The sequence below is a fragment of the Amblyomma mixtum genome, chromosome 3 (genome assembly GCF_055824585.1).
Source record: "Amblyomma mixtum isolate Tamu chromosome 3, ASM5582458v1, whole genome shotgun sequence".
Lineage (NCBI taxonomy): Eukaryota > Metazoa > Arthropoda > Arachnida > Ixodida > Ixodidae > Amblyomma > Amblyomma mixtum.
The window spans coordinates 24,113,241-24,138,968 of NC_143014.1; the positions used below are offsets into that span (position 1 = coordinate 24,113,241).

The 25,728-nt window shown below is 46.2% G+C and overlaps 1 protein-coding gene across 7 annotated transcripts in view; it reads left to right on the forward strand.

Moving 5' to 3' along the window:
* LOC149349442 (uncharacterized) overlaps nucleotides 1-25,728 on the forward strand; it is a 72,331-nt gene that overhangs the window by 7,789 nt on the left and 38,814 nt on the right. For all 7 annotated transcript variants that reach the window (XR_016290085.1, XR_016290082.1, XR_016290084.1 and 4 more), the window contains exons 2-6: nucleotides 1,347-1,384; nucleotides 1,457-1,491; nucleotides 2,185-2,330; nucleotides 13,096-13,176; nucleotides 23,142-23,221. Coding sequence is in view for 3 of the 7 variants with exons in the window: in XM_089578387.1 (XP_089434513.1) it covers nucleotides 1,347-1,384; nucleotides 1,457-1,491; nucleotides 2,185-2,330; nucleotides 13,096-13,176; nucleotides 23,142-23,221 (380 nt within the window). In the remaining 4 variants the exon portion in view is untranslated. The remainder of the gene's footprint in view (nucleotides 1-1,346; nucleotides 1,385-1,456; nucleotides 1,492-2,184; nucleotides 2,331-13,095; nucleotides 13,177-23,141; nucleotides 23,222-25,728) is intronic.

Here is a 25,728-nt window from a genome sequence, read left to right on the forward strand (position 1 = left end):
ATCTTGTACTTCCTTCCGACCGGCACTAAACTCTCTGCACCACTTTCGGATGTGCTGAACGGACATGCACTTGTTGCCATACACCTCTGTCAACTGACGAATATCCATGGGTGGAGTCCCTTTGGCATGCATAAAAGCGAATTATGGAACGAATCTCGCACTTGGCGAGATCAAAATGGGAACCTTCATATCAGACGGCTGCCGAGCCAAGAATGAGCAGCGCAGCGGGGGGAATCGAGAGTGGGGGAACAGCAGCGCGCAGCAGTGCACCTTCCTTGTGGCTGGAGATCTTTGAGAACCTTCTTTTCTGGGTCAACCCTCGTACATACGTTGACACGGATTTTCGAGCACTGATCCTTGAGGCTGGGCTATCTGCCATTCACTTCAAAACGATGGCAGCCCGTCCTTTTCGGTAAGGACATCACTAGTTTTGAATCAACTGATGGGAAGGCTTCTAAATTAGATTTTCTCACCAGTAAATTCATCTTTTCCTGCTGGAAAAATGTTAATATATCTAGAAAGAGCGAGAAAATCAACAAAAGAAATCTGGAGAGGACATTTAAGATTGCCTATAAGGGTATGACACAGTAGCGTTAATGGGTTAATGCTAGGGGTGTGCGAATATTTGGAAATTTTGAATACTGAATCAAATATCCCCCATTCGATAATTTGAACGAATCAAATAGTGTATGTTCAAAATTATTCGAAACGATTCGAATATGCCTTCAAGTTTTCTTATACTTTTTGAATAATTGGCGCGAAGTTCGAATAGGGTCTGCCATATTTTTCTTCCATGACTATTCTAAGAACAGGGACCATACACACCACTTATCATGCTGCCATGTTCGGTATGCGGTGCATGGAGGGCTCAGTGCCGCGATGTAGCATGATGCCCAGGGCCCTGGCAGGTTCAGCAAACCTGGCCTTTATGCCTGACCTCTGAGGCCATGCCTCATATATAGCTCTCGTTTGTCTCATGCACTGCATGAGATGTGGCGGTAGTTTATTATCTTCCGTTATAAACAGCAAAGGTACTTTTCATGTGTGCATAACATGACATTGATAAAGTTAATAGATGGACTTTGGGTTGCGTGCGAAAGTGCAAAAACATCACTATGCCATAACAGATAGCATGCAAGCAGTGCAGTACACGATGCAGTGCAGCAGGTTGGCTCTGAAGCTTTTGTTCACATTTTTGTTGTCACCTGCAGCTGTACAGATGCGATTTGGTTCTAACAGACAAGGATTGTGTGGGATTAACGTGGCGTCTGTGTTAGGTGGCTTGGGATATTGTAACTAGAAAGAAGAGGTACTCACGTGGTTATGTTTTTCTCTCTCTGCTACAGAGTTATATGGACTTTAAAAGGAAGATTATAGAAGCTAGGTAAGTAAGCCTTGAGTGGAACATTCGGGTGAGACTGAGTTTCTGACACCATGTGCCTTTTTTTTTTTGCAGCGAAAGATTCGAGAGGTTAGAAGCATTAAGAAAAGGTATGTGTTTCTTTGCATGCAGTGATTCAGAAAGCTTGTAAATAAAAGAAAATGAGAGTTTAGGTGCAGTGGTTCCATGGATAGCAGAGAGTCTTACATGGAAAAAGTCTGCAGTGGTTAGGAAATTGTTCGAAGGCCTCAAGTCATGGTTAGAAATCGCTATCATGTTGTAGATAAACTGCCACCTTGAGCTAAGGGCTCCTTACACGTAATTATTTATTTATTTATTATTTATCTGATACCCACAGCGCCTTTCGGCATTACAGTGGGGGGGTTACAAACGCAAGAGTAAATAGCACAATGCAAAATGCATTGAGATGTGTTTGTAAAAAGAGATGTGTTTGTAAAGTAGGAGTTAGTTGATCTTACGGGGGGGGGTGCCCACAGTGAGTATGCATTATCACTGATTAGGTGATCATTACTGGGAATCAAAACTTTATTTCAAGCATGCCTGTGAAAATTCTTCACCTCACTTCTATATGTTGTGTACCTTCGTGATGAACTGCTGCATTGATTCATAGGTTTAGTGTTGTGGGAGGAGCTGAATGTGAGCCATTAGGTACTTGACACTCATGAGCATGTGCGCTGTGTGTGCTTGGCTTTTTGAAGTACCAGTGAGTGCAGTTTTAAGAAACTTGGAATCGCTGCTTTGTCTGTAGTACAGAGAGGCCCTTGTGCTTGTTTCCTTTGCAGAAACTGAAGAAATGGAGAAGAAAGCTGAAGAAACGCAGAAGGAAGTGGATGAAAGGGAGGAAAAAGTGAAAAATTTGAAAGAAAAGAACACAAGGTTGCAGCGTGAACACTGTGCTGCTCTGGAAAGGCTTGATAATCGGCGAAAGGTAGGTCTATCCGCTTAGAAATGTGGAAATACTGCTTGAAATGTTGTTGCATGGCAACTTACCAACATGCTCATTGAATTGACCATTTTTTTTAATTGGTGCACAATGCTTACTAATACCAGTGGAAGGCTCATCACCTGAATTGCATGTTTGTTGGTATGCTGTGGAGCAGAGAACTTGATAAGCTGCCAGCGTAGAACTTTGTACGGGTAGTTATGGTGCATCCAACATAACCAAAGCAAAATTACGTTGCAGTTGACCTTCAAGTGTCACCAAGGCTGCTCTTATGTGAGAGTCTTGCCCACTGTGACTGCAGCTTCCAAAATATGTCTCAAGTTTAGTTTCTCTTTGGCCAGTTACACTACCACTCCTAAGCTTAGGGTAGTGGCCACACTTCTTGCAGTGCTCAGCAAGACTGGCACCACTGTTCAGTGGACCCTTTAGAAAATTCAACCTGGAAACTTTGCTGCAATCATTAGTAGCAGCTTTGGTCAGGGCTGTCCGCTGTTGTTTAGGCACTATTCTAAGTGGCACCTGTGCTAGCTTCTGTGCATGTTTGAAGGAGGTGCCTTACTAGCATTTACAGTGATTGAGGGACTTGTCGTCGTACTTAGTTTTCACTAGGGTGGTTGGAAGCTTACTGTGTTGTCCCAGGTGTGCAAGGTCCATCAGGATACATTTCTCATCACAGCTTCTTTGCAAATCGTGCTGCGATCCATTGGTTGTCCGCATTGCCTTATCATCCTGCAGGCACTGTACCCCTGAATGCTTAACATTACTGCTTGGCTGCACTACAAACAAATATCGTGTTCTGCTGCCCTTTCTTGATGCCTTCGTGTAGCCCACCGAAACACGTCCGAGGTAAAGTCATTAGGACCACAAAAAGTACTTGAAATAAACGAGTCTGTGAATGAGCTGAGCACAGCAAAAAAAAAAAAAACAAGGGACAGAGGCAAAAAACTGAATTTCAGGAACATGCTGCCTTCATAGGATGAACTCTACGATTACTTAAAGTAGTCAGAGATGCTGGTAAGTAACCCCCAACCACTGCGCACTACACAAAGAAACTGTGCAGACTGGTGTGGCGTGCAGTCAACCTGTTGAGGGCAGGGAAAAATAATGGTCATGTTGCAGGGCACACTGATGTGGTTAGGGTGGGAGGTGCTTCAATGCCAGCATGTCCACTAGGCATTGCTTCTCCTCAGGGGCATCTGCAGGAACATATCCACAGGGGAATGTTGGTGGCAGTGCGCCACCACGGTCTCGAGCACCTACAAGTAGCTATGTGTGGCTAAGCTTTGTTCGGCAAAAAGAGGCTCCTGGTAGTTGAGCCAATGCTGAGTGTTTAGGGGATTCTGAGGTCATCTTTTTACCGCGGGGACTCGGATCTACGTGCTCTGAGTATTCTTAAAAGCTCTGAATTATTGTCCTGGCTCCTGTCTCCTTTTTTTTTTGACTGACTGCAGAGAGTAGGAAGAGTCAACCATCGCGTGGCGTGCCTTTCAGCCAGTCGTGCGGCAGCTTGCCCCTCGGCCATTGTCGGAGTAATATATAGCAATACGTGAAGTGATCTTCGACGAAAAATGTGCGGGTTGCTTGCGAACCGAACAACAGTTGCATCAAAACATGATGGCATCCCGCAGATTACGCGAGAAAGTGTTGATCTATGGATGTTGCAAGACTGCAAAACCGTTAAGTTGGGGAAGACACGGGACCTTCGAGAAATGGGAGCCGTAATCACCGACGCACCACTAGGAAAGCAACAAGACTTGCACTTCCGTCAAAGCAGGTGGTGGGGCGCATCACCCCGTGGCAGCAGATGAGGAGAAAACAGTCAGACTGCTTCGGGTTTGTTTTTTCGCTGCTATAAGGGAGATTTAGTATACCGGAGACGTACTAGCGGAGACACATACCGGTTTTACGTACGCCTGTTGTGCATGTGCAGCTTCCGTATGTAAAACCGCGATGCATCTCCGCTAATACATCTCCAGTATGCTAAATCTCTCTATATTCTCTGAACCACATGTATGGAGCGGCTTTATTGAACTATTATGCCGTGTCCATAAAGAGTAATAAAAATTACTTTGCTGTCCCCACAGTTTTCACTTGCCAATCGCAAGTCTCGTGAAAGCAGTCAGCCACGCATGTTTTTTAATTTCATGGGCTTAATTTGCGGCTGTGTTGTGTGCGACTTATTTAGGCACAGAAATAAAAAAACTAAACAAAATAAAAGCAAAAACTGAGTTTTCCAGAACACTTCGGCCACTTTTCTCCTTCCTGAGAAGGCTGAGTTATTTCATTGGTCGGGAGCCTCGAGATTCTTGCCCCAGTCAAGGATGGTCGCTGAGGTTACCTGACCCTCTGTAAAGCCCTTATTAAAGTTCTTTTCCACTACCATTACTAGCAAGTACAAACTAGCCTTTTAGGCCCTCTACACCACTGATGTTTTTCACACATTAGTAAAATTCTGCAGAAAACAATTTTCTTATACCTTGAGCTTGGCACATGATAGCTTTATATCCTTATACGCCACTAAACTCAACACAACACGAGCATCACTTTTTTTTTTTTTGTTAAAATCGAGTTTCGAAAACTTAATTCTGGAAAGTCCAACCCCTGGCTGATTTAATGCGCTTCATATGCTGAGACTTTAGGGCAGTTTTCATAAGCACGTTTTTTTTTTCTGTGCTCATCTCGTGTGCCTTGCTAACTGTGGGAAGGCACAAATCAGCTTGTCACCATCATGACTGTACCTTGAGCAGTACAACCAGGGATGCAAGGTGGGGCCTCGAAAGCAAAAATAGTGTTCGATGTGACGTTGCTGCACATGGTGCTGCTGTGCATAATCTAGTAATGGTGGACTCGACATGCATCTCGCGGCATGCGTGAGATGACGTTGAAGGGTCGACGTTTGCAAGCGCTCTTGTGTGCTTAAGATGAGCCACAATTTCTATAGCTGAGATAAAGCAGAGGACAGCCGGCAGGCTTGCTTTGGACACACATGGGAGCAGAACTAATGAGGTAGTACAATATGGGGTGGTCAAAATTCCAAGTGCATGATGCAGATGCAAGTCTCAGTATGAAGAACGGTTGAGGCAGATGGAGAAAAAGGTGTTCAGGTACTTGTGCCACTGCAGTGCCAAGACTATACGGAGGAGAACTATGTGGCTTCCTTAAGAATACAAAGATTAGAGGGAAAGAAAAGGAGATCAATAAAACAGCTAAACTGGAATTAAAAGGGAACACTTTCGACAATTCCAAAGGAAGGGCTTTACTTTTTGAGTCCTGTGCTGGGTGCTAGCAAAAGTTTGTCTTGCATGCAGCAACAGCAAATGTCATCCGTGGAGCCAGAGAAATGATAAGAGCATAATGAGTCTACTGCAGCGATTAGAGATGCACTGGCATTCAGGAACAGCCGGGGCAGGCTCAACTTTCAAAGAGTTGAAGCAAGTAAGAGGCGACTAGAGGAATGGGGAAGAAGGGGAAGAGCATTTAATTCGAAGAAGTTTAGCATGTTGGGAATTGATGACTGGGTGACAACTACCATCAACCCAGTTCAGAAGGGATGCTGTTAATTATTCTGGTTAATTTTAGAACCCTTAGTGCTGTTGCAAACTATTCTTCAGAGGCTAGCCCATCTTTCCCTCATAAATGTGACTGCAACTGAGAGAACCACAGCTGTGATGGAGGGGACATGCTTGTTTTTGTGTTTGGTAGTGTGTGTACCCATAATGGGGAGGCACAACTTTTGGAGGAAGTTTGTTTAGTGGGCCTGCTCAGACGGGATCCCCTTGTACTGCCTCTTTATAGCAGCGACCCAGCCACTACCTGGAGGTGGTCGAGGGGAACCTTGTCACTGCTACAGCTCTCTCACTTGGCATGTGATGTCTGTGACCTGTAATGGACACAAAAGTATGTGGGTGCCCTTAAGGGGGGATGCAGCAATTAAAACTAATTTCTTTATTTATGAATGACATGCAGCCAGATTTGGCATAGACATGTAACTTTTTATGCTGATTTCAGAACTGGATTTATTTTAAGCTAGCTGAGGTAATTGTTGAATAGTTACAGTTACTGCTGTCATAAAGTCATCCCTATGTTTTTGGATAAGAGGACATAGTAGTAGTGCTAAAAAAAACAAGGACGGCAGGGTAGAGAAAGACAACAGATAACACTGCGCCTGTGTTGTCTTTCTCTACCCTGTCGTCCTTGTTTTTTAGCGCTACTACTATGTCCTCTCAATCCAAACACCAACTAGCCCAGCTTTCTGCCTTAAAGTTTTTGGATAATTCAGGAGGAAATGCAGAAGTTTTTTTTATGTCGGAATGTTCTCAAAGCCCTGCTCTCTGCAATACCTTCGAAAATAAAAGGTCCAGCATTGCTATTTACATGAAAGCGTTTCTTACAAAAATGACTTTCATAACTATTGCATATGCACATAAAAGAATTGAGGGCATTACTGCACTACACGATGTCACTGGATTCATGCGCCAAGTGCAGAATCAATCTCCTGTCATTCGTTGTGAAATAATGAACGGATGAGTGATAGCAATCGCGAAGGAGGTGAGAGGTGAGAAAATCGACCTTAAAATTTATTCCCCCATTTGCCTCGTTTATCTATTGCCTTGTATGCTTCTGCTTTTGGTGAGAGAAATGTTGCATTGAAACCAACGGAACCTCTGATTTCTCATCTCTTCTCTTTGTGGTGATATTAAGATGGCTGTCCTTCGTCATCTGAAAACCTACGGAATTCGCAATGCCCTGGGACCATTAGCACGATTTGCTCAATTTTCGATGACCACAGATTATAAAACGTGACTTTCTAAGTTTGTACTACATACTTCACTATAACTTTTTGTTGAGAGACAAGTGAAGACCTGAGGGTTATGAAAAAAATAAATCTAGAAACTGAAAATTTTGACCAAATTGGCCATTTTATTTGCCATATTCACACAGGGGAGCCCACTAGGTTGGGACATGGGTGATGTCACCAGATGGCAGAGCTGCCTTTTTTGCTCTGGCATGTGCATGAGTGGCCGAGAGCTGAGAGGGGCGTCACTGTTCCCAGGTGACAGAGTAGAATGGGCAGGAGAAAAAGAAGTCAAAATAACACTGCCAGATGAGAGGCTCGGTGTGCACTGCCTGCCTGCTCCATTGCAGCCGGGTTCTATTAGTTTCTGTACTTTGCCTTCACCACCACTTTGTGCTCCGAATTCTCTGTGCCACCTGTTAATGTTCAGACTCTGAAGTTTGGAAGCTTGCCTTGGGCATTTGGGCAGTCAGCATGCCATAGTTGGCGTTGTTAATGAATATTCTGGGTTTGTGTGGGGTTTTGCCCTGTAGTCTATATTGCTCTACCAGTGAGAGGAAAAGAAAAGTTGGCATGCTTCTCTGTCACTGTGGTATGCTCAACCACCACCAGCTAAGAGCACAGGCAAACTTGCTGAGCATGACCTTCTAAGTTTGCTGGCACTCCAGGAAAAAATTCAGGGAGGGTCTCTGCAGGGTGAGGGAAACCTCACCACCCCGCTAGGAGGCTGATGCCACTGCGTGCGCCGCACATGCTACTAGGGGAAAAAGCTCTCTCCTGTGGGAATGCCCTATACCGCGCTCTATGTTGGAGCTGTATAGTGGCAGCAATGGCCCACTTTAGACTGCAACATTTTCTCAACGTGCTTGCTACTGATTCATTTGGGGATTAATTCCAGGCGGTCTAAAGAGTGCTTTCACTGTGCATGCAACAAGTCAGTGCAGTGCCCACTGTGATCAGCAAACTCCGTGTGCCACAAAAGCAAGAGAAAATGTAAATATTTCTTTAATGTGCTTAATTCCTAAAATTTCATATGGTTGTTGTTTGAACACTGATAAAAAGGTTTCATCTTTCAGGGCTTAATTTTTCTGGTAAGGTTTCTTCAAGACTAGTATGCAGTGTCTGCCAGGCCCTAGTCACAGATTCACACAGATTAAGCAGCCTTGACTTGGTTGATGCTGCTGGTGCCACGGTTACAAGATATGTTGTGCTCGTGTAAGGATAAACCGAATATAGTGATAACACGCTGTAGAAATTGGACCTTCCAATTTTGTGGTTGTATTTACAAGTTGGTGCACACTGTACTATGGTCCCACCATGACCTGCATTTTCTAGGGCAGGAGTCTCAAGCTCGTCTCACTGTGTAGGCCACATTAGCAGACTTGTCTCTCGCGGTCCAGTGGGTCTAAAAAGGGTGGGGGTGGAGGAAGGAAGGTAGGGTCTAAAGCAAAAAAAAAAAAGTAACAACAAAAATAAAGCACCAAAAATCAAAGCACATAAGTCAGAAGCTTTCTTAAGAAATTTTTCTTGCTTTTTTTCTTTTCACTTTATTTTTTTAAGTTTTTAGGCCCTTGTGTAAAGCCAGCTTGTGATGTAGACTGGGATAACCAGACATCAAGGAACCTTACTTGCAGCCATAGGTCATCGGAGGGTGACTGAAATAAAGGCTGAAATGTCAAGTCCCTCTGGGCTGCGTGTTTGGACTAGGAGACCAGATACTGTTTACTAGCCTGGTGCAGCTGGAGGTGTTAGTAGTCTACATTTTGTGGTATAGTCTTCTTTTGTGTCAAGAGGCAGTGAGTGGTATGCGCTGCATGGCGTAACTGTCTGGTTTGCTTTGCCCTGTAGTGGGCTGTGGGACATTGGAACTGGGAGGCTTCTTTCTGGAGTTTATTTGTGCTGAGCACATTAGCTTCAGCTTTGCTTTTTGTTCTGATATTGTACAGCAGACAGTGTGAACCTGATCTGCTGATTGTCTAGCAGCTTAAAACTAGGGGTCGGACTATTCAGTTTTTATTTTTTAAAATTTTGGGAAACATTTTTTGGTTTTTTTTTTTAGAATAAAAGATCAAGTTTTTTGCTACAAATGAAATACTTTTTTTCGGTCATTTAATGTAGCAGTTCTGTGCGGTCAACTCGTTTAAGTCTGGGATTTTTTTTATATCCTGAGCAATTTGTTTACGAGTGGTTAATGTGAAAATGGTAATACTTGGAACTGTGCATGGAGACAATATTGATATCGTCGCTAAAAGAGTTACTGAAGTTAAATGGGATAGCTGGCTGACAAAACCGGCAGTGGAAGTTTCTAAGAGCCAGATTGGCATGTTATCATTGGGTTGTTGCGCTAGGCGGGCATGAGGGCGGGGTGTCATGTGGTCTGCGTGTTGATGCCAGCGACGGAACTGTCTCTCAATCATCTCGATAGCCAGAGTACACTTTTTCGTGGCACCCATGTGCGGTTTCATGTCAATGTCCTATGTGCAGTTGATTAACTGACTTAACCGACAATTTGCTTTGATCAGGTGATGCTAGTAAGTAGATAGTGCTTAACTAGAAGGCGGCAAATAGGTGATGCTTCTTGGCCTGCATAGGTGCGTAAGTTAGCAGAGCAGTACCTCAAATCGCACAACTGTGCTGCATATCCAACAATGCCATCGTTGCATCATTCCCCTGGCTTACCTGCTTAGATAATTTTCAACTGACTGAATATAATAACTTGCTTTCAACAGCCTTGCCTTGCATGCTGTGCCTTGCATGCCAATAATACAGACCTCTTTTGGTTAAAACTGAATTTTTGAAATTGAATTCAGCATACTTTTACCATTTTTTTGTTCCAACCGAAAACTTCTCCCCTATTTGTAATGAAGACTTGATAACGGTTTGGCCACTCATGTTCATCTGTTCATGTGGCAACTTTTATTGTGCATACCTGCCAACTCTTCCGAATTTTCCGTAATATGTACGATTTTTGTACTCTTATTACAGTTTTACGAATCGTGCCTCAAATTTTACGTGACATAAATTTTATCTGCGAAGAACGTTTGAAATTTAAAAAAAATACCACGGGCTCCCGAAGTGGTGCCGCCATGTAACGGTATGACCTGCTCGACTAACAGATCGCCCAGGTATTCTTCCTCAGGCCTCAACTGCATGTTAACTTGCTTCCAGCGCCCCTCAGGCATGCGCGCCACTGCAGGTGCTTTGACGATCGGCAGGCCTCCGGCGATAGGTCGATACAGTGTCGCCGCATAGTTTCGTTTTCGGAGCTTCGCCGCCAGCCCGGAGCTGCGGCGGCTATCCGCTGCGCTTTTCAGACAGCCAGCCGAGCTACATGCCGTTGAGAATGACGACTGCGTTGTCGCAGACATTTTCTTTGTTTGCTTGTTTGCTTATTAAGGCGTCTTAAATGTCGCTCCGGCAAGGCTATGAAACCAATGCGCGCTTCCCTCGATTCCATCCGCGTGGTATTTCCATTCTTCCAGCGCGCCGAAATTACGCGCTCGTCATGTGCTGTTCGCCTTTTCTGCGTTTTGTCCCATGCGACGCCACGTGTGAAGCTCCAACGCTGTCGCGTCGAAAGAAGCTACGCAATGCGACAATTTTCTTTAAAAAATGTGTGCTGGTTTGGTTTGGTTAATGGGGTTTTAACGTCCCAAACCGACTCAGGCTATGAGAGACGCCGTAGTGAAGGGCTCCGGAAATTTCGACCACCTGGGACGGTATTACGAGTTATTGTCTCAATTTTGAGACTCTGACGTCAAAATGACGACACCGTGAGTCGTTGACCGCGGAATCAACCAATTAGCAGCGAGGTTGTGGTGTCTAATAGTAGGGTTCCACCCAGGAAGCATTTAGTTGCGCAATAAGGGACCGTATGCTAAAGTTTTGCTGTAAGCACGCCGTTAATAATTTGAAGAATGTTTTATTTCGCTAACAAACTATGTTTCAAACTCAACGACATGAAGCAAAAGAAGAAGCGTCCTCAATTTTGCAATTAAGTTTGCTCTTCAGTCACTTTTGCTGCCGCGAGGGTGCGCTAACGCTGGAAAAGCGTCGGTAGCGTCGGCTAGGTGGCGTGAGCTGCCGCCTGATTCAAAGGATTCAGCCATGGATTCAGCCTTATCCCTCCACGCACATACTCAGCCATCGTAAACATGGCAGCCAGAAAAAAAATCAGCTGAATGACGGCTGTCCCTTTTTTTTTTTACGCACTACATAGAATCAAGGTACTGTGCGGATGTCTTAAGTGCGCGGAAAAATCTATTTAAAGGCAGTGATTGCTACGGGTCTGCTGAGATCAATTTGCAAGGAGCGCTTGGCTCGAAAACCGGCGAAGGCAGCTAAGGCAAGCCTCAGATCACACTGGCGAGTTGCAAACGTCGTGCTAGTATTCTAGGCGACCGATTTCGGTCAATTAGTTACGGTTTGCGAAACACATTTAAAGCGGGGAGGGAGCGTAACAAATCGATTTAAGCCTGTCGCGCGACCTCAGTGTGAACTCACCTAGCCTGCTATCGATGGCAAATGTGCTCCAAGGGCGATGCGTGATTCTATTTATTTTTGTTCAGAAAATACCCGGCGACCATGAATAATCACAATGCAGCAACTGCCGACACACGGGAGCAGATCTGTGCAGCTGCTGGGAGCTTGCAATCTCACTGCGGGAATTAAAAGCCGGCACGCGCCCGGTCACTGCGGCAACAATCACTCTTCCGCCTCGTAACCAACTCATGCCGCCCGCTTTGGGTTAAGCACTTGATATTCGTGTTGTTGCCGTTCCGTTCGGATGATGCTCGGATGACGCCGCCGGGGATACTGCGGTGGCGAAAGTTTATGCGAAGGAAGTCCTCCTTCGCCTCCGCCTTGTCTTTGGGGTCTCGCCGCAAAGCGCGCACCTCCTGCGACTTAACTTTGACAGTGGTCTCCGCAACTCACCGCAAACACTTGCTCACAGTCGGTTGGGCTACGCCGACGTTTACTTCATTTCCGACGGTGTCTTGAAACCCACCGGCGGCGAAGGCGCGCACAGGCACTTGCCGCTCCACTCACCGCGCACTCACCCGCACACCTCCAAGTTCAATGGCGAGTTCGTTGCACAACCATTGTGCTCCTTCCTATGTCAAAACGCCGAAACAACTCGTCCCGCACGTCAAAACAGTCTTCATGCACCCTCTTACACCGTTGCTCGCGCGGCCACCGGCCATGTAAACAACCGCCATTTTCTGTCTCAAGCGGTTTGAGACCACTCATTCCAATCCCGAAAAATCGTCTCAATCGGCTCGCATAATTAGGTGAGCAACGTCAACACTTCTGCACGTTTATGACGTCGGCCGGTGACGCAAAAAACCAATATGGCCGCTGGTCAAGACCGACCAATAGGAACGGGGCAAATGAGACTTTTTGAGACACTTTCCGATTGAGACGATTTTGAGCGACTCGCAATCGTGCCCCTGGGGTTCTTTAATGTGCACTTACATCGCACAGTACACGGGTCTCTAGAATTTCTCCTCCAAAGAAATTCAGCTGATCGAACCTGCGTATTTCGGGTCAGCAGCCGAGCACCATAACCACCGAGCCACCGCGGCAGCTGTTCGCGAAGGTTTTACGAATTTTAAGGCCTTCATGTTGGCAGGTATGATTGTGTACAGAATAAATCTACATCTGTCAGAGTGAATTTGGTAGCCACAGCCATAGATGGTAGAATATACTGTAGAGCTATGATGTTCATGCAGCCATGCTGCCTTAGAGGAGGAGGCAAATGAAAATTGCTTGGCAAAACGGTGAGTAATAATTCCTAGCTTTAGGAGGACCGAGTCAATGACCTGCTCACTTCGCTTGTGCACTTTTGTTGCTCATTGGTTTTGGTACTCTGGCAGTAAGAGCATGAGTGCCAAGTCGAGCACTGTCACTTGCTTTGAAAGAAGCTGATGTGGATTGTGGTCTCTTTTTCTACAGGTATTTGCAGACCTGTGTGCAGAACGAGACCGGTGCAGAAAAGCACGGGAGAAAGCGGAGGCTGATCTTCTTCGCTTACAGGTGAACTCTGGCTTTTGGTACAGTGTGATACAGTATATGTAGGGGTTGGGCTTTTGGTATAGTGTGATATAGTATATGTAGGGGTTGGACTTCTCAGTTTTTATGTTCTTAAGGTTCAGGAGACTTTCAAGTTTTGTGCTTTTTTTCGGTGAATATTATTTTTGCTGAATCAATTACTGCCCTTTTTCTTTTTTTTCAGTAATTTAATGGGGCAAACCTGGGTTTAAAAGTCACTTAGTGGCAATCTCTGTGTCTTTGTCTTCATGAACAGCTTATTTACCAGTAATTAATGTGTAGACGGTAGTACTTTGAGCTGTGCTTGTAAAAGGAATTGTTGGCATCATCAAAAAAATAACACAAGCTAAATGAGATAGCCAGCAGGCAAAAACGCACATGAGTTTACTTTTAAGGACCAGGTTGACATGTTGTTGGGTTGTTGAGATGGGTTGAGCGAGAGGGCAAGGCATCACATGGTGTATGTGTGTTGATGGCAGCGACGGAACTTCCATCCAGTAGTAGCAGTAGCCAGAAATGACCCTTTTTCATGATGCCCATGCACTGTGTAGTGTCACTGTCCTACATGCAGTTGATAAACCTGACTGCCCTGAATGGGTGATGATAGTGAACAAATATAGTGCTTAGCTAGAAGGCGGCGAGGAGATTATGCATCCAGGTCTGCAGAGGCATGTAAGCTAGTGGAGCAGTGCATCAAATCGCACTGCTCCGTTGCTTATATACAGCAAAACCTCGTTAAACCATCGTTGTTTGGAGCTTAGAAAGATTACTTACTGAATGGTAGTACAGCTTAATAGGGAGGGACACTGTTCTTGAAACCATTTTCCTTATTTTCTGGCCAAAATAAACTTTGCGTTCTTTTGCAGTTTTTGTGCAGATTCTAAAAATGCTGTTATTTCTGTGTGGACCAATTACCCTATAAAATGCATGTAAGGGCCGCATCCTGTTTTCCCGAAGGAAATAATAATAAAAAAATGTGTGGTTCAAGTACTCTTGAACCTGGTTAGAGAGTGAAAGCTATGGCGTATCGGGCAAATATACGTGACTTGGCGTCTGTAACGTTCAGTGTGTTCCGGACACTGGTTAGGCAGCGCACCCACCCTGCCACCTGGCAGGGTGGCTGTTAATGGTTGATCGCGAGAGTTTGCTCATCTAATGAACGCTGCGGGCTATTCCTGCAGTGCCGCGTGTCTGCTACAATGGTGTGAGTGCTAACGCATGCAGCCCACATCTCTCTCTCGCACCACCCCACGTACCTCAAAAGTGCGATTCAGGCATCCACTGACCCAGGGAGCCAGTTATGCACACTTCCTTTCCTTAAAATCATTGGGGTCCAAAACGTTGTCAACGCCAACGTCAATGAGCACGCTGAACGCCGACGGCCTATGGCTTCAGTGCCGCGTTTCTACCAAAACATTGTCAATTCTAGCACATGGAGCACACATCTGCCACTACCGCTGCCTAGCTTAAGCGCGACTAAGGTGTTCACTGTCCCAGGGGGTTATGTGCCTTTCTTTTCCTTTGCATTATCTGAAGGTCAAATGAAGGTGAAATCTGCAAGCACGGTGACCTGGGCTTTACCTGGTGTAGTGAAGCTTTTGCTTCAAAAGGATCCGTGTAAGGGCCGCACCCAAACTTTTCACCACCCATGCGGGAATAGCCTTCTAAATGCACATGCCGTGCCCTCCGTGATCGGCTCCGTCTGCGAGCAACGGTGCACTTCATCGCGGAGGCCGTGCTTGCACAGGAGCTTCCAGGTACTGCTCACGGTACCTGGAAGGCGCGGATAATCATTATCGTCAACTTTTCCTCCGCTGTGAGCTCCCGCTATCCATATTGGCATCAGTATCACCAGCTCCAGCAGCTGTCAAAGGCACGGGAGTTGTGGTAGCGTGTGAGTTCACCATGGTTGTGGCTTTCGTGTGCTGCCACTGAGCGTTGCAGTTTGAGCGCGATGGGCGAGCACTTTAATAGCTACACAGTTGGGAGTTTGATCTCGAACGCGGCAAGTGTGCGGTGAGCAGGAAATTTGATGCGGCCGAGAAGTTAGTCTGCTGATGGTGTGACCAAAAGGGTGTATTGAGGAATACAAGCTGCAAAAAAACACGCTTTCCAAGGCAAGCCATGCAAGTTTCCCGAACTGGAAGAAGAGCTGCTCTACTATGTGATGGAAACTCTTAACAATGGCTACGTGTGTGACAGCAGACATGTTGCGCAACTTCTTGTGGGATGAGCATGCAACAAAGCACAGCACCAGCTCGGAGTTGGAAGACTCCGTAAATAACGATTGAATGTAGAATAAATGCCGCTCATTCCCTGATTGGTGTTTTTACTTTGAATTTTTTTCGTACATCGCATGTATGGGCCACACCCTGAAAATTGGCCCTCAAATATGGAAAAAAAAAAGTGCAGCCCTTACACGCATTTATACAGTAGTTCTTAAATTTCTTTTTGAACATTTATCAGTGTTACAGGCTCCCAGCTTTGACTTGTGATTGTTTACACTGATAAATTTTCAAAATGGTGGCATCCAAACGCGACTGAAAGTGGTGGGAAATTCAACCTAGCCAATTAAAAAACGTAATTTTTGCCACATATACAAGGCAGCCACAGGCTGCCTTGGCACGGGCTGGGAAATTTTATTTTTCAATATTTTTCTCCTGTCCCAACATACTTTTTGGACAGCAGACCACATTGTAGTTGTATGGCTGTGAGCCTTGCATGTGTTTCACTGGTTGCTTGCAAAGGCTTGCTTGTGTAGGTGAAAAGGCTACCAGTATGACTGCTTATATCACGTTGGTGCCTCTGGAATGCAAATGTCTGTATACTACAAAAATGCAGCTTGGAGCTGCAGCACAAAGTTCAACCCGCTCCTAATGCAAGCCATTTCTCCATGTTCTCTTTGGGAAGGTGGTGTAATCTATGCGCAAAACAGGGCCACACTTTCATAGCTTTGTTCTCTTTAATTTTTGCAGTGCGCGTAGTTCATTGTAGCTCTGCATACTGTAGCTCTCGTAGCTCTGTAGCATGTAGCTCTCGTCCACGTCTCCACTTTGTTTTTTTGCGCTCTAACTTCCTCATCATGAACTACCAACGGGCCCAAATTACTACTCTGCTGCATACAAAGGCTACACCAAAGGATACATTCTAGGGTGCCTGGATGTCCGCTTACCTCTGCTTTCAGGGTGGGGACACCCTTTGTACCACCGCGTGCTGCCGTTTTCTGCTCATGGCGGCATGTTGGGTCCCACACGCCGGTCGCGTGCTGTGCGCTGTGCATGTTCATGGTTTCTGTGTTATTGCATGGTGATTGCAATAATGTGACTCAACTAGAGAGATAGGCAGTACATAGTTGTTTTGCTCGTGGCAGTAATGTTCTGGCACTTCTGAGCGTTTTTTATGCATGGTACAGTCACTCCGAGCTACGCGGCAATTGAAATTCATGATGGACGGTTGTGTTCCCCAGTCACTGGCTGCACTGAAAAAAGCGCTGCGGTTGTTTGGTCATACTTTGTAGTAGTCGTAATCTGAAGTATAACAGTTGCTGAATTCCATAGAATTATGCTGCATTTCTTGTTCGGACATGAGGACTCTTTTCAACGCCTTAAGTTTCTCTGGTATGTTAGCAGCGCGGAGGGTGACTACCCAAATATAACTGAAATGTCTGCTTCAATTGCCGAGAGACGCTGGCTTGCCGCCTAATTCCATAGTCGTGGGGCAAGGCAATAGACCTCTAATTAAGGTATGGCCCTGTGCTTGCTTGGAAAACCGCGTTTGACATAAATAGCGTACAAAGACACGGGTCACTCTCATCCCCGCTGCTGTCATCAGAAAAGGCAAAAAAAAATGTAAACTCAATTGACATGCCATCCCAGAGGCACGCGTCACAAATTTGTCTGATGTGGCAGCATGACGCCGACAAAGGAGCCTTTTTTTCGATGATACAAGGCGCAAGAGTGGACAGGACGAATGAACGCGGACAAAACGCCTTGTCAGTGTTCGTTCGTCCTGTCCACTCCTGCGCTTTGTATCGTCGAGTCATGCACCAACTTTCCCAACAGTCGATTCTTCTGAGCCTTTTTTCCCCATGGTTTATTTAAATGGTTTTGATGGTTTATTTAAAAGCATTATGAAGAGAAAGAAAAATAAGCCACTACTGGTGTAAAAAAGGATCCCTTTGTTGGCGTCACGCAGCCACAACTTCTTTTCTTATTAACGCGCAGCAAGTAGGTGTGACACCAGGATATTGTAGTGAGCTGGCGCAAAGCAGAGGAGGGGGTGGGCGGGTTAAAATAAGTTTCGTGGCATACAGATAAAATAAATAAACTGAACAAAATATAGCAACAAGAGCTTCATATATTCGCTTACCAGTGGCAGCATGCTCTGGGAAACGTCTGTCGTCAGGTTCTGAAGAAAGCGCTTAGCAAATTTTGATGTGGCCTGGCAGATTGTTAACTCTCCCCTTTCAGCTTTCCTGGCCTGCCTCATCGGTGCACGTGCTTCTGGTGTGGTGGACAAAACGCATGACTTCTGACAGCATAATGCACAAGGTTGGATGTGTATGATGTGTACCGAAGGCAGCTGTAACGGGGAGAAGAAAGGCTGCTACGCGCAATGAGGCGCTCTCTTATCGGGAGAATAAAGGCGGCAATGAAAGCGCGAAACATGCAAAACCAAGGAGAAAGTGGGCAATTTTGCCTATCGGGCCACTCCCCTTTGCTTGAAGTGAGCTCGAGTTGTTTGTGTGATGCAGCAGTCAGGGATCAAGCTATGAGGGCTGTTGTGTTCCCGGGCTCATCAAATGAGCCCTCCAATGGGGTCGACAGATTCTCCCCCTTGACCGATCCCTTTGGACCTGCTAGCATGAAACCACAGAGGGTGGCAGATGAGTGGGGAATAATTATGGCTTGGAGGGCTTCCTTTGAGGGGTCTTCAGTTGTATCCGCCTATAGAAAAGGACAGCAGCTATTTCACTTTGCTGGGGACAGTGCGCGCAGAAAAAAAGTGGGAATCGCAGGTCAAGCGAGATGGCTAAAAACCGAAGGACAACTCCAAGGCATGCGAAGCATTTACATTCCAGAACAAGTTTTGCTAGGGGCAGCAGTACAGTGCACAACTTTAACTTTTAATCCTGATAATAACTGAAATTAGCTGTCAGAGGAGACTTCTCGCACTTGACTTAATGGCAAGCAAGAAGCTATCTGTATGCCAGTCTTTACAATATGCAGCAGCAGCTTGAAATAAGTAATCCTGATTGTTGAAAAAGTAATCGAAATGTAGAGTATCCGGGTCAGCAGATTGCACTGGATTATGCTACGCTTTATCTTAAAATGTACCGACGGTTCTCAAGATGCTGAGTTTCTTGACAAATTAGCTGCGAAAGATGATGTACTTTGCCATAACTAACTTAGATTCACTGTTTAAATGATCTCCCCTTTTCTTGGCAAACATCAGATGTGGGGGATTCCATGTGGCAGCGGCAGTTTTCAATTCGAAACTGCCTGTGGCCGCATTGCGCTCATTGCAGCCGAACTGGAGAGTGAGACCCAACATTCCATCTAGAGCGGTGTCCTCACCCTGAAAGCAGTGCTGGCCATCGAGGCGCACTAGTATATTCAGCCTCGCTGTGCCATCTGCTGGTTATCCTGGTTACCTTGGTTTATCTGGGTTTAACATCCCAAAGCGACTGAGGCTATGAGGGACGCCGTAGTGAAGGGCTCTGGAAATTTCGACCACCTGGGGTTCTTTAACGTGCACTGACATCGCACAGTACATGGGCCTCTAGAATTTCACCTCCATCGAAACTCGGCCGCTGTGGCCGGGATCGAACCCGCGTCTTTAGGGTCAGCAGCCGAGCGCCGTAACCACTGAGCCACATCAGCGGGGCCGTGGTTACCTTAATAGAGGTGGTACAGTGAAACTTAAACCGTAGTTGGCCGGAACTCTGAAGAAGTACGTACTAAACAGTACGCTTAACAGTAGTAGCATAAAATCGTCCACTTACCTGCCAAAAAAAAAAACCAGAGATCAGTAGTGGTTGAAAGAAGGAAAAAAAAAAAAAAACATGCAGTCCTTAGTCAGTAATCTCGGTTTGACGCTGCAGTGTTGTGACAGCGACAACAGCAGCCCCCTTTTTTCGGCAAACAGCTGCATGATGTTTACAGCTCGCGCAGCTTCTTCCACTGTTGGGCCCGAATCATCCACACTTTCTTTGTCGTACTCATCACTGTCAGTTGGCGGCACTGGCGGACTGGCCCAAAACCGGGCCCGCCACGGGATGTGGGCAGATGTGCCACTGCGGTAGTTTGTGGCCTCCGTGATCGGCTCCGGCGGCGCGCTATCGCAGAGGCCATAGGTAGTTATTGCTGCTGTAAAGAAAACCTCAAAAGATGGCAGTAGTTGTAGCTGTCATCATCATCATCGATTATTGCGGCTGACTTTGGCTCCGATTTTCCATTGGCTTTGCGGCTTGCCGTGCAGTAGTTGTAGCGATGGCAGTAGTTGTAGCTGTCATCATCATCATCGATTATTGCGGCTGACTTTGGCTCCGATTTGCCATTGGCTTTGTGGCTTGCCGTCCCGTTGGTGGTATCTGTCCTTTGAGTTGGTGCTACCACCGTAAATTGGTGCGCACGAGTGTGACGAAAAGTTGAAATGGTATGTGCTAACCGATACGACCGCGATAAGCTGGTACGATTTATGGAGATACAAAATGCATTATGTTCAATGGGCGCTGAGTCGGGGACTTCACTACTTTTAATGTGGAAGTACTGTTTAAGCGGGTACGTTTTAATGAGGTTTTACTTTACTGGGTTTAATGCTCGGACCAGGATGGATTTTTCTTCCTCTACCACCAAGATTCTAAAAATGCCGTAGAGCCTTCCTTTGAAGCAATATGATGTGCTCATGTGGATGCTATTGAATAATTACTCCCTTAATGAACTTGCTCCACCTTGCGAGTTTTCTCTATATACATAGGACTAACCCATTATAGCATTCTTGTCTGTGTATGCGTGGGACTTTCACAAAATGTGCACCGTAGCTTGCGAGATATAGACCTAGCACCTTGATTTAATATTGTAGTACAGTAAAAGCTCGTTAATTCGAACTTCACGGGGCCGGGAAAAAAGTTCGAATTATTGAACGGTCGTGAAAAAAATGACAAGAACCATTTGCATAAGGGTATATGTATTGTATTTACTCGCGTAACAAACCCACTCGCATAATGAACCCACCCACCACCGATTGCTGCCTAAGAATATGAAAAAAAAAGCGTCAGTCGTTATCGCTTCCCTCCGTTTCCCACCGTCGCGGTCCACAGCGCATTTCTTGGCGGCCCGCCAAGATGCTGCGCAGCGATAACATCACCGTGTGTTTACTTGATGTAGCTCTAGCAAGGAGGGAAGCGAACTTTGCAGAGTGCCAACCACTGATCTCCACTAGAGGGCTGGATGGCACATTGAGCGCCTGAAAGTGAAGCCACCAGAAGTAAGCGGCCTTGTCCCGGAAGTCAGCCTTTGGCAGTGCACAAAATCGCACCTCAGCAGTTTTTCAGTTCCAGTTTTGTTTTCCCACTTAGCATTTTGTCTTTTCGCCATTCTCATTTTTTTCCATAACGATGCCTACCTGTTGCGCCGTCAACCGAGCAAGGAGAGCTGCGAAGTCTTCGGGAAAGACTTTTCAAAAATAAGGGCCCATTGCATTGCAATGGGGCAACACTAGCAGTCGACAGGACATCGCTACACACAGCAAGTATGAAGCCTGGTCTGCTTAGCTCTGTGTCGTCCCGTCGCTGCCATCGCCAACACCGCTCTTTACTGTGATGCATGTTCCTGCGCTCAAGCCCAAGTCATGCTATCAATGGGGGATAAATTTGAGAAAGAATAGATGGAAACCTTCACCAGGCAGCTGACTTTGCAGTGACCGTTTTACCGAATTATGTTTAGACAAAACCGGAGCGAGGGCTAGGTGTCGATGGTGTTTGGTTGGTTCGCATTTGCGCGTCTGAAAAGGTATGGTACTGCTTTTTCGACAGAGCGTGTCATGTACAGTCGCGGGTAAAAAAGATTAGCACACATGACGGAACACCAGAGCGCCGGAATGACAACGCGTGGCGCTGCGGGTGGCGAAGAGGCTGATAACGAGAGTGCCGGGCCGTTCCCATTCTACAGTATTAGGGGGGTTCAGAGGACTTCCACGGACAAGCAAAATTACTGGCAAAAAGCAGCGCTATCATCTATTATTCCCGCGAGTTCCTATTGATAGACCATGGCGGACATAAAAAAACAGTAATAAAAAGAAGCCATCTTTGCTCATGATAACCGAGCTAAAATAAATGCTGCATGCACAGTCACGTAGGGTAGGCACTTCAATGCTCGGGCGGTGCACGCTTGATAAAGCTTCCTTCCTGCCGTCCCCCCCCCCTAGGCTGCAAACATGGAAACGGCCCGTTTGACAGGTCTGCGTACCGCAGCGCCACGTGGTGAGATATACGAATTCTGATCGCCAGTGATCTGTGCTAATATTTTTTGCTCGCGACTGTACTGTTTCGTATTGTAGCAAGTTAAGCCTGAATGGGCTTTTATTCGTGGTGCTTGGTGCAGTTGACTTCTAAGAGTGCTTCTCACGCGCACTGCAGCATTCGTCTTTCTTGTCAGTCGTTCCTCTCGCGCTGTGCCTTTTCTTTGCTGCACGAAAATTCGGTTTTAAGATAACCTAGCCTCACTGTCATTCCACTACTTCTCCTTCACGCTCGGAAGGCAAGAACAAGACAAGAACATAGTGTTTAATGCACGTACTCCTTTACCGCGGCAGGGTGAGACCTGCAGGCCTGTTTTTTTCGGTTTCTCTGAAATTAGAGTTCTGTAGACAATGCTCACATTTCTCGCGTTCAGCTTGCTTGTTCCTTTCATATAACAGCAGACATTACACAAGAACAGCGCAAAAAACTTAGAACGAAAGGGCGAAAGACGCGACTTTTTGTATTGAAATACACAGCAGACACCCGACTTCCGGGACAAGCCGTCCAACTTCCGGTGGCTTCACTCGCGCTCGTCTCGGAAAGCAGGAATGCGGCATCCAGCCACTTAGTGGAGATCAGTGGTGCCAACGCTTGTCCGGTTGTGCAAGCCTCATTTCAGTAGGTTCGCCTTATCGTGCTATGGGCGATTGGGGCGGACGCCGTCTACTGCCACTCAATCATTGGAACGCACGATAGCAGCAAACGCCTTTTGCAGCGAATGATGCTATAAGCCGGCGTCATGATCGCGGCTTACCGTGTGCTTCTGTTGGCGACTGGTGGGGGGAAGGATGGGCGACACTCTCAAGAAAAAGTTTTTCGCACGTAATTTGTAGCGCCCGTCCGAAGTCATGGCCTTTCATGGGCGTTGGTTGGGGCTGCGCCGACAGTACTTATCCGTATTTCCGAATTAACAGGACTTGAATTAACGAGTATTTAGTTGCGAGTTCTGGAGGTTGCGCGGAAAAGAGGCTAGGCGGCCGCCGCGCCGGTGATGCGCCATTTAGGCTTCATACCCACTCTTCCACTGTTTTATCTGGTTCCATCTTCTGTGCCCGTTTAGGACGTGCGCAGCATCTAACTATGCGGAGGTGCTTCATTCTTTTGGCCACGTGCTGTGTGCCAAGCCGCCCAGACGCGGCGGCACGTAGTTCGAATTATCCGTAGCGGAACCGGCTCGCTTTCGAATTAACAGGCTTTTTTATACACAGATCTCTATGGAGCTTGGCCGGATCAAGTAGTGTAGTTCGAATTAACGAGCTTTCGCTGCACTATTGTAGTCTGCACTGTAAATTCACACAGCACAGTAAAGAATTGAGGTGTGAATTGGTTGACTCTTGTGGAAGCAAGTGAGATGTCGCTGTCCTAGAGGATGCTATTGAACAACCCAAGTGCTCATGCACTGAAGCCTGTTTGATGTGCACACTTGCAGGCAAGCTTGAAACAGCATGAGGAGATGATGCACGTGGAGAAAGCTGCTGCTAGGAGGGAGATTGCTGTTGCCAAGTTGAGGTAAGGCTCGCTGTCCTACCTAAACGAGTGCCATGCAAGAAATATTGTCTACGTGCAGGCATGTTGCAGTTCTTTGGATAATGTAGCCATGGAAAATGTTTCACTGTTTCTGCACGTTTCAAAGAAATACCTAGTTGTAAATTTATGTAGTGATAGGCAGATGCCGGTCACATTTAGTGCTCTTTTTTTTTTTTCCGCTATTGCACTTAGAAGCAGTAAAGAATCACTCTCTTGCCTCCTAGGAAAAAAAAAAAATTGTAAGGGGCTTGCATATTTTGATTGGCATGTAGGGTTCCATCAAAGGTCCTTGTGAAAATGAAGTGTATTGTTAGTCTGACGCAAGTTTTAAAATACAGTTAACTTTGGATATATAACGAAATTTATAAAATTCCACGATTTTTATTGCATGGAAGTTTTCCTGTGAAGATTCAAAAGGACAATGCAGGACGGAAACGAAAATGAAAAATAAATCTGGATGAAATTGCATAGCAAACAATCACAATAAACCCCTGGTACCCGAAGTCGTAAACATGGGGAAACGATTCACAATTGTGTTGCCGCCACCAAGATGCCACTATGTGTGGGAGGAGGAGAGTGGGGTAAGTGGGTGTTAGAGGCGATTCTTCTATCCATCTATCTGCCCTCCCGGTCTGCCCAGCCAGCATTGCCCTAGGAAGCGAACTCTAGTCTTTGCTGTTCCTATTCTCGCCCCCACCGCATGTCTGCCAGAATAACACAAGCAAATGAGGGACAACGATGACCGTGTACTGCTCGGCCGATGCCTTTGCTGCGTCCACTTGTTTTATGCCGATTATGAATAGAGCAGTTATGGGGCCACTTCATGTAGTACTGTAAGAGTGAAAGCAAAAGGTGGGGAGGCTACTGCATTTGGCACGGAAAGGCGTCGATCGCGCTGGAGCACAGCGAGTTGTGCCAGCTGTGTTTGCTCGTTGCAGTCATAAACATTCTTCTCTTAGCAGTTTTGTGTTAGCCAGACATAAAAGAACTTGGTACTACTAATAGTTTGTCGGCATAGCAAGTTGGTTATAATCAAGGTTACAAGTACACACGCTTCAGTTGGGGTATTGAGAAACTTCATAATATAGTCAAACTTCATCATAGCAAACAGGTAAAGTATAGTGAAGTACATCTTAAAAAAAACAGCGCAAACAACGGGACAAGAAAGAGAGAACAGGAACTTTCTTGTCCGGTCATTTGTGCTGTAGTGAAGTAGTTCAGTACAGCTGAAATTCATTATGTGAAATTTCGTAACAAACTCATGCTAGAGCAGTGCAGTTTACTGTATTTACAGTCGACGACTGATCTTTTTTACTCTATAGGTACCGTGAAAATGTCCAAAAAATTAAAAGTCGCTTCGTATCGACTTTTGATTGCCAGTATGGTGGGGTCACATCTGTGCGCGTTGTGTACACAGATGACAGGTGGTGACTGCTTTCAAGAGCTCAGCGTTCGGTGCTTGTTCTGCCATTGGTACGTCGCAGCAAAGCCTCCTAGACTACTCAAGGCCTCTCCGCTCGCTCCATGACGTCACGTTTTGTATGCCCTCCGCTTGCAGCTGCGAGGGTTCGCCGGCAGTTTTTAGTGCATTGTTTATTTACTATCAGCGGTACAGTGGCTGTAGTAATGAGCCAGTACGCAGGAATAGACCCTTTAGAAAAATTCAGCACCATCTGGTGTGTGGCTCGCGAATCGCAGTGCATCCACCATTACTTGGGCATATGCCTGCCGGATTGAAAAGGAAGGTTCTCGGCGAAGCCTCAACAAGCGCAATTTTCTTGTCTCTGTGCCCTAGCCGTCTTCCGTGACATTGGCTCTCTGCTCCAAGCTATAGTCGGGACTGATGCCGGCATGCTGCTGTGTGCCTTTCTGCAGCCAGCGCGGCATAAGAGATGCGCACGGAAACAAGCTGTGTATCCAGAGCACGGAGCGCATGAAGTAACCGCATGCTTCTTCCTTCCCGTCCATGACCTGAGAAGTGGCCCTCAGTGGCCCAACTCATTTCATACTTGGTGCCACATGGCATTTCGCACTTCTTGAAGGTCTTGATGATCTTGGCAGATGGGATCCTGTACCCTTTACCCATCCTGCAAAGTCTTGCATGCATCACCCTGCTGCTTCGCATTTCTGGAAACAAGCACTTCTTTAGCTCTTTGAAATCCTTCCGGGTCAGCGTGCTGGAAAAAGTCCCGTCTTTGCTTCCGCCAATCACATGTGAGGCGGCTCAACTGACACTTGCCTCCATGCACAAGACTGCCATTTAAAAATTTTTTTTTTTTTAACCGAGCAGCATATCGAACTTCGTAAGTACAGTAAAAGCTCGTTAATTCGAACTTCACGGGACCGGGAAAAAAGTTCGAATTATCCGATGTTCGAATTATCGAATGGCCGCGAAAAAACCGACAAGAACCATTTCCATTTGCATTACGGTATATGTAGGGTATTTACTCGCGTAACGAACCCACTCACATAATGACCCCCCCCCCCCC